General features: G+C 47.8%; 1 protein-coding gene across 2 annotated transcripts in view; it reads left to right on the forward strand.

Moving 5' to 3' along the window:
• Positions 1-15,126, forward strand: part of LOC126524347 (unconventional myosin-XVIIIa-like) — a 358,530-nt gene that overhangs the window by 280,683 nt on the left and 62,721 nt on the right. For both annotated transcript variants that reach the window (XM_050172677.3, XM_050172676.3), the window contains exon 21: positions 1,145-1,264. In XM_050172677.3, the coding sequence (XP_050028634.2) occupies positions 1,145-1,264 (120 nt within the window). The remainder of the gene's footprint in view (positions 1-1,144; positions 1,265-15,126) is intronic.

A 15,126-nucleotide genomic window follows, 5' to 3' on the forward strand; every position in this document is an offset into this window, starting at 1 on the left:
GGAAGAGTGCGGAACCTCTGATCCGAAGCCAACAGCCAGTGCCGCGGAGCAGCAGCCGAAGGCGGCCGCCTCTCCTTCTGGCAACGCTTGCAGACCGGATGAGAAATTGGCAAGCGTGGAAAAAACGTGCGATACAACAAGTGTGCCGGCTTCTGCCAACGAAGCGAAGGCCTCATCGACTAACACTAATGACGCCAACTCAACTCTTACTGAAATGAAGAGCAGTTCCTCTAGTGGAAATAGTGCGATGACTGAAGTCAACGAATCAAATGCCTTTGTGATCAACAGAAAAGATACCGCGGACATCATTACTACTACTACTACGTTTGCATCACGGCAGTCTGATCATCAAACCTCTAAAGGAAGCGACCTTCAAGGCACCTCTGCCTCCGAGCACTCCGCTGCTCTTAAGGCCGATGTCTCTACTGAAAGTAACACGGCGACAAAAAATCAACACAACACGAAACCGGACTCTGTCTTTGGAGAGAACAGGGCTTCCCATCGGCAAGAGCCCGTCACTTCCATCGAAGATGCCAAGAATAAGCACGAGGACAAGATGCAGACGGTGGACATCCGTGATTTGCGGATTCTTCTGCGCACGCCGTCGCCGCTTCCCCCAAAGTCCTCGTCGCCCACCTCGCGTGGCTCTTCTTCGACGACGCCGACGATCACCCGTCTGGACAGCGGTTCTCGCAAGAGCTCGCTCGCCTCCCTGGCGAGCCGCAACGGTTCCACCGACGGCCCCGAGGACGAGGCCTCCACGAGCGGCGTCAGCTCGCTCGGCGGCGTCGGCTACCGGCGCGACTCGCTGGCGTCTTCGCGCCCCAGCAGCCTGAGCTGGGACTCGGACGCCGCGCTTTCCTCGACGGCCACGTCCACGCCGTCGGACGCCGTGGGCGGTGTGTCGCTGCGCTCGCGTTCCGTCTCGGTCGAGAGCGCGGCCGACGTCGAGGAGTGTCCCCCCCGCGCCTGGTCGTCGCACGTCCACCGCACCGGCTCCCAGCAGCGACTCTCCGTGGGCAGTCTCAGTGGCGCGGTTCGTCGCTCTCGGCTGGCCCAGCCGCCGCTGCGCACGGCGACGTGGGCGACGAGCCCCGGCAAGCCGTGGTGGTCGACCACTGCAAGGGCCAGTCCTCGTTCGCAGGTCAGCGACCTCTGGACCGACCTGGGTCAGGAGCAGGCGGCGTCGGCGCAGGCGGCCGAGATGCTGGAGGCCGAGACGGCCGAGCGGCTGCGACTGGACAAGGAGGTGCGCGAACTGCAGGTGGGTCGCCTTCTTACGCTGCTGCTTTTTTTTTTTTCCTTGTTCGCTTTTGTGTTGAAGCGTATCTGTGGAACCTTTCGCTTCCAGGCCATTGACCTGTTGGTTACGCGGCGTTTTGGATCAGTCAGCGTGACACAGAGCCTTGCTTGGAAGACAGGGAACACCCGATTTATTAATTGTACTGAGCACTCGAGATGTGAAAGTGAAAGTACAACAAAGTTATTTTTCATATGCAAAACATGGTAAGCGTGGCATGGAGCTCTACTTTTTATCTCAGGTAGTTGACTCGAAATTAAAACCGAAAAGCGTGTCCTGTTCGACGGTGCCGTAAAAAAGCGCGATCAGGACTTCGTATAGTTTAAATGTAGTTGTACATTGCAGTGCGCCTAACGGCTCGAATAAAATGCAGAGTGCTAGTAAAGAAATACATTGTAAAGTCGTTCGTGCTTTACTAGGCCGTCTACATCCGTGGCTGCAGGTACTCAGCAGTCAGGTGTGCTACCTGAGCAAAACGCGACGTCCAACGACACTTTAACGGGAGCACGTCGTTTGAAATGAAAGAAAAGCTGCTTCAGCGCTGTCGCAACCCGTGGTCCGTAAGGTGCTGCTGCCATTTGTGTGCAAAAGTATAATATCCATAACGAACAATGCGAAATGTAGCAAAAAAAAAGGAAACACAGAGAGAACTGGTTGTTTTGACATGAAACATAAAACGCACATAAAAACTAGGACGGATAGATATAACATTGTTTTGCATGCCGCTGTTGCCGTTGCCGTAGCCACCACTTTGGCAACGCTAGGCCTAGCTGCTTTGACGTTCGCTGTGAAGCTTTTTGCCGCTGGGTGCCGTGTTTTTATTGAAAGAATTCGCTGCTGCAAGCAATGGCACGGACTCCGTCTTTATGGTCCTCGCGATTGACTTAGAAGCTAAAGCACGGTGCGTTGCATAATGCCGGTTCCCGAAAGTCATCTTCGCCTCCGTACAGAAATGTTACATGGTGAAGCATACGCGAAAATATTGCAGTGCAGCATTACAAGCGTGGGAAGCGTCGGCTATTGCCACGGGACATAGTATGTATTTCTTAATTATACACGCGTGCACCCTTTATTTCCTGTCACAGTACGAGCACCGATATGCCTAATACGTGTACCGATAGGCCTTCAGAGCGTTTTCGAATGTGCCTGTGGCGGTTCGAGCCCTTAAGGGCAGTAAATGACATGCATTTATTTTTTCCAACTAGCCGATTTTTTGGACGTTTTCGCGGCCCCTAGGGAGTTAGAAAAATCGGGCGTAGACTGTGCAACTGACCAAGAAGATGCTTCAAATGGTCTGTGGGGCGAACGAGTAGCGGAAGGAGGACAAGAACAGAAAAGACCTACGCACTGAGGAATGAACGGGAAAGGAAGCGTGCTGCCGCCGTTTTGAAGGAGCTTGAGCTCAAAAAACAAAGTGTTGGCTGATGCCGAAATGCAGGTGTCCCTCATCCAAACCAAAATAAACTCTTTAAAGCAGTGAAACACAACACTGAGGAGCCGTGCGCGGGCTGAGAGTATGTCAGCACAGTTGAGGGTGACACACCAGCTGTTGAGAGAGAATCTCAATTGTGACAAAGTTCGGCCTCATACCACTGAGCTTGCTATCACTTGATAGAAATAGCTCATATTCGAAAATATTTGCTTCTGTATGCATATCCTTTATATTCGTATTTTAGGATGTCCGACTCGGTTTGCAATTTTTTTCGAAGACATTTTATTTTCTGTTCATTTTACTAACCCCTCCCTTCTATTCTTTTTTTGAATAACATCAACACTACTCCTTAGTACTCAAATTAGATTAAGTCGTGTTTTTAAAATTTTTTTTTTTCATATGCTTACTAGAGAGTGACAGCATCGGGCTATATAGGCGATATGTCTTGACATAAAACATAGTTCTGCATCACTCATGGAATTTTGCAAATGCACTCAGGGAAAACCTGGAAAACTCAGGGAATTCGGAAATGTCAACTTGGTAGACACCCTGATACCTTCTTCAGGAAGCTCAGTAACAGGAAGTGCACCTCGAAAAGCCCGAATCGAGAAAAAGGAAATGAAATAGATTTCGTACTCTCTGCTGATCCCAACATAGTGCATGATGTAGAAGTGTTAGGTAGGGTGAAGTGCAGTGATCATAGGTTAGTGAGGGCTAGGACTTCCCTCAATATGAAGAGAGAAAGGGTAAAATTAGTCAATAAGAAATATGCGTACTTAGACCCAGTAAGGGTAAAATCGGGCGAATTCAGGCTGGTGCTTGCAAACAAATGTACAGCTTTAGAACAGAAAGATGGCGATAACATAGAGGTAATGAATGAAACCGTAACTAGGCTGGTATCAGAAGCAGCAACTGAAGTGGCACGTAAGGTACCAAGGCAACCAGTATAGGTAAGCTCTCCCAAGTAACAAATGACCTAATAAAGAAACAACAAAGCACGAAAGTGTGTTACTCAAGAGATCAGATAGAATTCGCTGAACTGTCAAAACTGATCAACAAGGCGAAATTAAGTGATATTCGAAATTGTAACTTGGGAACAATTGAGGAAGCAGTAAGAAGTGGCCGCAGCATAAACTCAGTGAGAAGGAAACTTGGCATAGAACAGGACAAGATGCATGCTGTGAAAGATAAGCAAGGTAATGTCATCAGCAATTTCGATGGCATAGTAAGAGCAGCAGAATCATTCTGTACTGACCCTTCTACAGTACCCAGAGTGGCCACACAACGTTCATTGGAAACACTGATGAAGAGGATACAGAGGCTCGTTCCGTTACTAGCGATCAAGTTAGGAAGGCCTTGCAAGAGATGTCCCCGTGAAAAGCGGCAGGAGTAGGTGGAATAACAATCGATTTAACCAAAGATGGGAGAAATATGCTTGAAAAGCTTGCGGCCCTCGGGTGGGTGTCAGCGCTGACGCTGGCTCATTGGTGGCAATGGAGACGAAACTCTCTGCGCGAAATCCGTGGGAAGTGTAAATGTGGCTGGCAATCGAAGAGCGCGGTGACGGCGGCAGTGTGCTTCTTCGGGTACGTGCTGCTTGCGCGTGAACAGGCTGTGGATTATTGGGAGTGTTGCTGCGCAAGCACATACGCACGCTTGCTGCGTCCGTGTCAGCCATTGCTTGTGAACGAGCCTGTGGAAAGGTTAGAAAGTTTAGTGATGGTGAATCTTTCGCAAACATAAGAAAAAGAAAGTGCCTGATCATGTGAAATGCCTGCGTGGGAGAAGGAACTTGTTATTCCGTTATTCTTGTAATTTTATACTCCTTTATCGCTTGGTAATCGCCCTTCTTGGTTGTTTTCCATCGATGATTGCGCATTTTTCTTGTTGGATCGCTTTTGTACTTTGCCTGTGCGTTTTTTTAAAACTTAGGTTGCACCACAATGAGTAACGCTACAATATACATACGCACTGTGAACGAACCTGACAAGCACACGATGGACGCCAGCGATAAAAGTGCCACAGTGTGGGCCGTGTTATGCGAGTTGTCTGCGCACGAAACTGGCGTCGTTCTTGACATGAGTTTTCGTTAATCCTCGCGTCAAACAAGCGGCGCTGTGACATCGGAACAGTGCAAACCGAAAGACAGAGGTTGGGGTCAACAAAAGGAGATAGAAAACTGGAGCATTTCTTATTCCGGTAGGACGATAACATTAGGGCTTGATTTGGAAGGTGTTAAGAGATAACGCGGTGGGCGCCAAATGCTCAGTGATCGTTGTTCTTGAGAGTCCTTCAACTTAACGGGGATACGACAAAGAGAACGAATAAAATTAACACCAGCATATATAAAACATAGAGCCATGACGTGTGCACATTTACGTGAACTCTGCGTAATTAATTCTGTAATTTAAGTTTTACGGTGCTTCAGCTTTTGTATCAATGCGAAGCATTCGTTGCCTCATTCTTGGAACTTTGCCGTATGTAGGCATGTCCTGTCTCGCCTCGCTTTAATAAAAAGTAAATAATGTTGGGACAGACGGTGGAGTTTCCGTGAGCCGAGCTCTGCCCGCGATGCGTTCTTCTCTCGCTCCGAGGGTAGCCAGCTGTTGGAAACGCTCGGCGCGTTGTGCCACTTTATCCTCCTCGTTCCTCGTCACAGCTCTTCCTTTGAGGCGCCGCGTTCGGCTGCCCAATCTTCGGGACCGGCCCATTTCTTTCAGCACTTTCCTCGTGGCAGTTTACGCTGTACTTATAAACTGTGCGACGTACCAACTTCATGATCGCCCAAGTTAGTCATGTTTTAAAATTTCTCCGCCGGAGTTCATATGCCACCGTCGTTTTGACACACACATGGCATAGCCATAGGCACGTACGATCGTATAGCACGTAGTTGCTGATGATGTCACAGTCCGCGTTTCTCTCGCCTATGTCATTTCGTAAGCTCTCGTCGAACGGCTGGCGTAGACTGGTGCGTTTACTGCCATACGGTCGTCTCGAACGTGCTCGTCATCGTGCTGCTGTCACACACACGTACGCTCGCCGCCCACACTCACAACTACTCAATTCGCGCAAACACGTCGGTTCATCCCGTAACGGTTTGCGGAACCACAGACAATGCTGGATAAGCCGGATACCTGCCAAATGATTCGCATTACATAGACCCCCACGGTGCGTGCGATCTGCGTAACTTTTGTTGCGATAAAATGGAAACGAAAACAATGGCAGCAATACACCGATGTCTACTAAATTGGAACATATATGTATATTATTTTAGTCATCAGTTTTAGCATTGAGTTTCGTGATCCATGTTACACGGCGTCAGCAAGTATTCGCATACTTAAGAAAATCGGTTACCCATGTGAGACATCAGGTAGTCGTCAGTTGAAAATCAAAATCATTGCGGACGCCTCTTTGTTCATTCCGAGTAGCAGCCGGTGCTGGCATTGTGATTGGATATTCCATTTACAGGGTGTCTACCAACCGGGAAAACCGGGAATTCTCAGGGAATTTGAACAGTCTGGAAAACTCAGGGAAAACTCAGGGAATTTGTGCTTCTATCAAGGAAAATTAGCTGTAACTTTATTGAAAGGGAACGAAAGTCGTGTTAATGCTGGCTCCAGTAACAGAGGAATCGCAACGAATCGTCATTGACGCCGTGTCATCGGCACGATGTATTGCCATAGTACTTAACGACCGATTTTCTAGACGCCCGATTTTTCGGACATGCTTGATAATTTGCACGGTTTTACGGCACCACCACGTACTCCATATAGTCAATGTATATTGCCCTGACTGCAGGTCTGAAATGGCATTAATCAAAGCCGCCACCGCCGCTATTTTGATTATCTCGCCGCCTCGAACCGGCACTCTCGCAGGCAGATCCGCTGGCAGCCGTAACCACCACCGCGGCAACGTTAGGCCTAGCTGCTTCTATGTTCGCTATTAAGCTTCTTGCCGTGCGGTGCCGTGTTTTTCATTGAAAGAATTCGCCGCTATCACCAATGGCACCGACTCCGCCTTTGTAATCCTCGCGATTGGCTTTGAAGCTCGCAGAGCACAGCGTGTTGCGTAATGCCAGTCTCCGAAAGTTAGCTTCGCCTCAGTACAATAGTGTTAGGCGGTGAAGCTTAACAAGCGTGGGGAAGGGAGCAATTGTCACGGGACACAGTATGTATTCCTTAATTACACATGCGTGCACCCCGTCTCCTGTCACAGTACAAGCCCTGATATGCCTAATAAGGGTACTGGCAGGCCTTCAGAGCTTTTTCAGACGTGCCTGTGGTAATTTTAGCCCTTAAAGGAAAGACATGCATTAATTTTTTTCAGACTGCCCGTTTTTTTCAATTTTTTCTTTTGCGGCCCCTCGGAAGTCCGAAAAATCAAATGTTGACTGTACAACTGACCAAGAGGATGCTTCAGATGATCCATGTGGTGAAAGCGTGGTAGAAGGAGGATGAGAACAGAAAGGACCGACGCACTGAGGAATTAACGGGAAAGGAAGGGTGCCGCCGCCTTTTTGAAGGAGCTTGAGCTAAATAAATAAAGTGTTGGCTGACGCTGAGACACAGGCGTCTCTCATCCAAACCAAAATAAATTGTTTAAGCAGTGAAACCCAACACTGAGATGTTGTGTACGGGCTGAGAGTATGTCAGGACAGTTGAGGTTGACTTCCCAGCTGCTGAGAGAGAACCTTAGTTGTAACTAAGTTCAGGACCTCATACAGATGAGCTTGCTATCAGTTGATAGAAATAGCTGATATAAAAAATATTTACTTATGTATGCATCTCCTTTTCATTCGTATTTGAAAATGTTCGACTCAATTTGGAATGGGCTTTACCATTTCTTTCGCTGTGCATTTTACTAACACCTTCCTTCTGTTTTCTTTTTAAATAAAATAGATATTACTCCTTACTATTCAAACTGGATTAAGTAATTTTTTGTTTCAGCATGCTTACTAGAGAGTGACAGCATCGGGCAACGTGGTGTCAGCCTGTCTTGACATAAAACAAAGTTCTGGCTCATTCATGGAATTTCGCAAAAGTGCTCAGGGAAAACCTGGAAAACTCAGGGAATTTGGAAATGTCAACTTGGTAGACACCCTGATTTAACACCGGAGCACACTAAGCGCATGTGTTCGACGTGCACTAGCCTTGCTAGAGTTAGCCACAGCCTCACACGCTCATGGGGACGAATGTAGAATGTCCATTCCAACTGATTGCTGACAAGAGGCGCGCAGTAGGACGGCGCATTCCAGTCGGCGAACACGAGCACTCGAGAGCTGCTCTCAAGGTGCTCTCGGGAGTGCACCTCTTTCGGGGGCACCAACGACACTTGCGCGCACACAGAGAGAGTTCTCTTAAGGGAGCCTTAACTTCTATTGTTGGCCTAGCGGGAAACCTCGTTAAGCAGTGGGCGTCTTCTCATCATCATCATCATCAGCCTGATTACGCCCACTGCAGGGCAAAGGCCTCTCCCATACTTCTCCAACTACCCCAGTCATGTACTAATTGTGGCCATGTTGACCCTCCGAACTTCCTAATCTCATCTGCCCACCTAACTTTCTGTCGTCCCCTGCTACGCTTCCCTTCCCTCGGAATCCAGTCCGTAACCCTTAATGACCATCGGTTATCTTCCCTCCTCATTACATGTCCTGCCCATGCCCATTTCTTTTTCTTGATTTCAACTAAGATGTCATTAACGCGCGTTTGTTCCCTCACCCAATCTGCTCTTTTCTTATCCCTTAACGTTACACCTATCATTTTTCTTTCCATAGCTCGTTGCGTCGTCCTCAATTTAAGTAGAACCCTTTTCGTAAGCCTCCAGGTTTCTGCCCCGTACGTGAGCACTGGTAAGACACAGCTGTTATACACTTTTCTCTTGAGGGATAATGGCAACCTGCTGTTCATGATCTGCGAATGCCTGCCAAACGCACCCCAGCCCATTCTTATTCTTCTGATTATTTCACTCTCATGATCTGGATCAGCAGTCACTACCTGTCCTAAGTAGATGTATTCTCTTACCACTTCCAGTGCCTCGCTACCTATCGTAAACTGCTGTTCCCTTCCGAGACTGTTAAACATTACTTTACTTTTCTGCAGATTCATTTTTAGTCCCACCCTTCTGCTCTGCCTCTCCAGATTAGTGAGCATGCATTGCAGTTGGTCCCCTGAGTTACTAAGCAAGGCAATATCATCAGCGAAGCGCAAGTTACTAAGGTATTCTCCATTTACTCTTATCCCCAATTCTTCCCAATCCAGGTCTCTGAATACCTCCTGTAAACACGCTGTGAATAGCATTGGAGAGATCGTATCTCCCTGCCTGACGCCTTTCTTTATTGGGATTTTGTTGCTTTCTTTATGGAGGAGTACAGTGGCTGTGGAGCCGCTATAGATATCTTTCAGTATTTTTACATACGGCTCGTCTACACCCTGATTCCGCAATGCCTCCATGACTGCTGAGGTTTCGACTGAATCAAACGCTTTCTCGTAATCAATGAAAGCTATATATAATGGTTGGTTATATTCCGCACATTTCTCTATCACCTGATTGATAGTGTGAATATGATCTATTGTTGAGTAGCCTTTACGGAATCCTGCCTGGTCCTTTGGTTGACGGAAGTCTAAGGTGTTCCGGATTCTATTTGCAATTACCTTAGTAAATACTTTGTAGGCAACGGACAGTAAGCTGATCGGTCTATAATTTTTCAAGTCTTTGGCGTCGCCTTTCTTATGGATTAGGATTATGTTAGCGTTCTTCCAAGATTCCGGTACGCTCGAGGTCTTGAGGCATTGCGTATAGAGGCTGGCCAGTTTTTCTAGAACAATCTGCCCACCATCCTTCAGCAAATCTGCTGTTACCTGATCCTCCCCAGCTGCCTTCCCCCTTTGTATAGCTCCCAAGGCTTTCTTTACTTCTTCCGGCGTTACTTCTGGGATATCGAATTCCTCTACATTATTCTCTCTTCCATTATCATCGTGGGTGCCACTCGTACTGTATAAATCTCTATAGAACTCCTCAGCCACTTGAACTATCTCATCCATATTAGTAATGATATTGCCGGCTTTGTCTCTTAGCGCATACATCTGATTCTTGCCAATTCCTAGTTTCTTCTTCACTGCTTTTAGGCTTCCTCCGTTCCTGAGAGCTTGTTCAATTCTATCCGTGTTATACTTCCTTATGTCAGCTGTCTTACGCTTGTTGATTAACTTCGAAAGTTCTGCCAGTTCTATTCTAGCTGTAGGGTTAGAGGCTTTCATACATTGGCGTTTCTTGATCAGATCTTTCGTCTCCTGCGATAGCTTACTGGTATCCTGTCTAACGGAGTTACCACCGACTTCTATTGCACACTCCTTAATGATGCCCACAAGATTGTCGTTCATTGTTTCAACACTAAGATCCTCTTCGTGACTTAAAGCCGAATACCTGTTCTGTAGCTTGATCTGGAATTCCTCTATTTTCCCTCTTAGCGCTAACTCATTGATCGGCTTCTTATGTACCAGTTTCCTCCGTTCTCTCCTCAGGTCTAGGCTAATTCGAGTTCTTACCATCCTGTGGTCACTGCAGCGCACCTTACCGAGCACGTCCACATCTTGTATGATGCCAGGGTTAGCGCAGAGTATGAAATCTATTTCATTTCTAGTCTCGCCGTTCGGGCTCCTCCATGTCCACTTTCGGTTATTCCGCTTGCGGAAGAAGGTATTCATTATCCTCATATTATTCTGTTCTGCAAACTCTACTAATACCTCCCCCCTGCTATTCCTAGTGCCTATGCCATATTCCCCCACTGCCTTGTCTCCAGCATGCTTCTTGCCTACCTTGGCATTGAAATCGCCCATCAGTATAGTGTATTTTGTTTTCACTCTACCCATCGCCGATTCCACGTCTTCGTAGAAGCTTTCGACTTCCTGGTCATCATGACTGGATGTAGGGGCGTAGACCTGTACAACCTTCATTTTGTACCTCTTATTAAGTTTCACAACAAGACATGCCACCCTCTCGTTAATGCTATAGAATTCCTGTATGTTACCAGCTATATTCTTATTAATCAGGAATCCGACTCCTAGTTCTCGTCTCTCCGCTAAGCCCCGGTAGCACAGGACGTGCCCGCTCCTTAACACTGTATATGCTTCTTTTGGCCTCCTAACTTCACTGAGCCCTATTATATCCCATTTACTGCCCTCTAATTCTTCCAATAGCACTGCTAGACTCGCCTCACTAGATAATGTTCTTGCGTTAAACGTTGCCAGGTTCATATTCCAATGGCGGCCTGTCCGGCGTCTTCTACTAGCTTTATTTCTTTCTTTCTTGGACTGCTAAGGGCATTGGTTTCCTTGGTTGCACTTTCGCTCAGTACAGTTCCCAATATCGAAAGGTTCTGAAAGTTCCGAAGCCGTGCAGACAAGAAGAGAAAGAAAAAAGAAAAAAAAAGCCGGTAATTATTGCTTTGAAGTGCCGTACAATGAATGTGTTAGCCCTAATAAACATTTAGGGTACCGCTTTTTATACTAGTCCTCGGGGTGCGGAAGCCGCTTTTCATTCTGTACGAACGCTTGAGCCATTCCAACATTGCCGCGCGACTGGCCGCTCAGGCACTTTGCGCTGTTAGGAATGGCCGTACGGGATGACAACGTGCCAGCTATTTCAGCCCGCTGCACGTGTTCCCAACCAACCGGACGGGGCGCACTTCAGAGAACTGCGAATAACCGGCAGCCATGTGGCGTGGGGTCAGCTCAGGAATGTGCTACCCGCCAGCGCCACCCTTGACGGAGCAAAGTTCTACGAAGACCCTCTGACGTCGGCTCCGGACCTTTACACCTGTGTGTGTTTGCAACACGAGTATGTGAGCCCGCCTCCTCCAAAAGGGCGGGTCATCTTCGGTGGCGTCGAACGGTGACGTCGAACGATGACTGGACGAACGTTTCCGTTCGCTTGGAATCAAGGGGGGGACAAGTGCTTATAAGCAGCGGTTGTCGGCTGCGAGTGCGTGCTCGTTGTCATGCTCGAAATGTACTCGTGAGCTGTGTGCTCGTAAGCTGTTTGCTGTATCTTAGTCTTGCGGGCTCCATATGGGAGTCACGCTAGACTGTCGATGTATGTCTTGTTTTAATTGTAAATCCTGCAAATAAATCCTGTTCACCGAGTTCCTCTCTACGACCTTCATTTCCTTCAAATGGTGGCAGCGGCGAGTTCGTCCGACGACTCCTACGTCTGGTTGACAGCGGTGGGATCGTCCGACGAATCTAATAGCGCGTATTCAGGTGCTTCTTTCACGCTCGGAAAAACACTTTTATGTAGTACGTATTGGGGAACACAAAGCTGTGTCGGGAGTTTTCCACGTTGCTCTACAATTTTTTTCATTTACACTTTTCATCTATATGTAATATTTCAGAAGTTGATTAATTAAGATAGAATATGTAAGTAGCCGCAATGCAAAAAAGAAAAAAAGATTATCTGACTTCTCCAAGCAACCGGAAACAACATTAGCTTGGTTCTGTCCAGCTACAAGGTTCTTACATATTTTTAAATCTTGGTGCATGATAGTCGGGAGAACCTCTATATTGTTGTGACTTCGGGGTGGAGGATGGGAGACAGACTTTTCGCAGACGAAGAAACGAAAAGCTTTATACAATAGTTACAGGTTTTTTCAGGTTACAGTTATACAATAGTTACAGTTACAGCTGGCACAATGGGCCGGTTCTACCTTAATTCCCTTTTGCGACTCCTCGTCGGCAGGAACCCGTCGGGACGGGTGATGACGTCACTCGCGTCGAATTCTTGTTTCGTCGCGGATATGGCTGGGTGCTTCTTGAGGTCCCCTCCCGTGTCGAATCCTTCATTCGTTGCGGAGAAGTGGGAGCTCTCGCCGCCTCGATGATAGGCACGTAGTATGGCGCTACAACACCTCCGCCGCCGGATAATACATCCAGAAGTGGAGCTGTTCGACGCGGCTCGACGTATGCGATGTGCTGATTGAGTGACGCCCTTGATGGCTTTGCCGCCCTTTCATCCGCTGGTCGCTCCTTTGCTTGGGTCTGAGGAAGCTCACGGAGTGACCGAAAATCAACGTCAACCACTTCGGCGAAAGTGAGCACCCTCCCAATGCTCTCCACACCAAACTCCATGAAAACAAACGCTCTAACCCTATCTGTGCTCTCAACAGCACCATTACGGTTATTGTACTAAACACGAAACACGCACCCGATAAAGAGCCCGGGATACATACCTCTACAAATAGCACTCTCAAAGAAGATACATTCAAAGAGAATAAACAGCTAAAGAATAGATTGCAAAGCAAATTTCTAAGAATCATTCGGGCAGGCCAGACACAGCTGACGCGATCGAAGAAAGTTTATATTTTGCCCTGTCTCGCTCCGAGCGAAATTCTGCCATTTGGTTTGCAATGATAGCCCATCCGAGTAGCTGCGGTAGGCTCTCGTGCGGTCCGGAGGCTTATTTTAATCGGTGACACTAAACGATACCCTTCACACGATTTTGTGTCGTAAGTGATTATCAATGAACTTCAATGTGCTAAAATAACTGAAGAGACAAGAGCATACATGAAAACGTAGCATTAAAACTTTTAACTTCTAGGATAAGCTCTCGGATAAACATAGGCTGCCGCCTAAAAGGCTTTGCTAAGTCTGTCATCATTTGTATGCAGCTTCCGAAATGGTTCTTTGATAATGGGCACCAATTTCATTGGGGCCTTCCATTTTTCGTTGGATTTACCAACTCGCTGACATGCGTCGCATGACCGAACAAGTGTTTCAACCTCTTTCCAATATCCTGGTCAATAGAAATCTTGCGCTAGCCTAGCCTTTGTCATCTTGATACCGAGGCGACCCGCCCAAACATTCCCATGCGCTAACTCGAAAAGCTGTGGCCGGTACTTTTCTGGCACGAGTAGTTGGTTGTATGTCCGAACCTCGGAATCCTGATATTTCCGGTACTTGGGACTTGACCTAGTGTAGAACGAGATGTTCTTTCGGGCCACTCCTTCATTCACATTAGCCTGCAGCACAGTTAGCGAATAGTTTCTTTTCTGTGCCGCGATAAGCGCCTCTCGTTCAACTCTACTAAGCTGCACCCAGCAAAAGGATGCGGGACTAAGCAGTGAACCTTCCACTTCAGCCCTAGGCGCCCCGTTTTCCCGAGTCTCGAAAGGCTCCTCACCCACTGTCACTGATCCGGTAATTGATCCGTTACAAGTCTGAGTCCTCTGCTTTTCATCAGCCGTATCTTCCGGCCTAGGCTGCCGCTGTGAGGACGTTACATTGTCAGTTTCCTCGTTTGAAGATGAGCTTTCACATTTCTTTGAGAGGGCGCGTGACCGCGATTGCCTTAATGCGATGCAAGCGAGACTGGTAGAGAACGACCGGCTCCCCTTTTCTAAAAGCTGCTTCGATTTGTTCGAAAAACGATATGAAAAGTGTTCGGGTAAACTTGGACTCACGGCTGCCTCCGTTTGCAACCTTCCAAAAGCGCCCTCGAGAGTTACCCTGGCAACTGGCAAGCACGCGCTCTGCTTTTCTGCGACTTGTCTGATCCAGGTGCATCCCCCTGTATAGTCCCCGGGAGAAACATAGAACGGGTGAGTAACATCCATGGTGGCGGCGGAATCGCGAAGTGCCCTGCACATTTTCCCATTTACCACGACATCCTGCATATATGGCTCAAGAGCCTTATATTTTCGTCTGACTGGCTGATGCTGGCGAACACGATTTGCCCCTTGCAATTTTAGGAAATATGGCCTTCCGTGTTGCAACGGAAGCAGAAAATGGGTCTCCGGGCCTCGAACGCGCGCTCTACGTCTGCCTTAGCTTTAGTGGCCCACGCCGACTGGGCTGTCTCTGCTAGCCATTCCCTCACCACCTCAGCACTAGTCGATACTCCTTTGCTGAACTCGTCGCTCGTAGGTGATTTCTTATTCGGCGAAATTGGGTTTCAAGGGGAAAGCCGCTTTCGATAATAGTCCTTTGTTTCTAGCCTATCGTCATGAATCGGTTTTCCTTGGAAGTTTCGGCGCGTGTAATATTCTTCCGCGAGCTGCGCTGCCTTCTCTAGGTCTACCTCGGGGAACCTGTCCAGCAGCCAAAGTTTAACTTCTTCTGGAAGAACTCGGTAAAACTTCTCCAGTGCTATGCATTCAAGCACCTTGTCGTGGTTGCCATAGACTTCTGCACTTTTGAGCCACTCTTTTAAGTTAGACTTTAACTCCTACGCGAACTCAGTGTGCGACTCACTGCCCCTTTTTGCCTGTCTAAACCGTTGTAGAAATGCCTTGGCAGAGAGGCGGTATTTGCGAAGAAGCGCGGCTTTTACCTTTCCGTAGTTCTCGTAGTCTTCTTTAGACAAGCGTGCGAGAACTTCCGCAGCCTCTCCTGGGACATATGAA

This window comes from Dermacentor andersoni, chromosome 3 (genome assembly GCF_023375885.2).
Source record: "Dermacentor andersoni chromosome 3, qqDerAnde1_hic_scaffold, whole genome shotgun sequence".
NCBI classification, from domain to species: Eukaryota; Metazoa; Arthropoda; class Arachnida; order Ixodida; family Ixodidae; genus Dermacentor; species Dermacentor andersoni.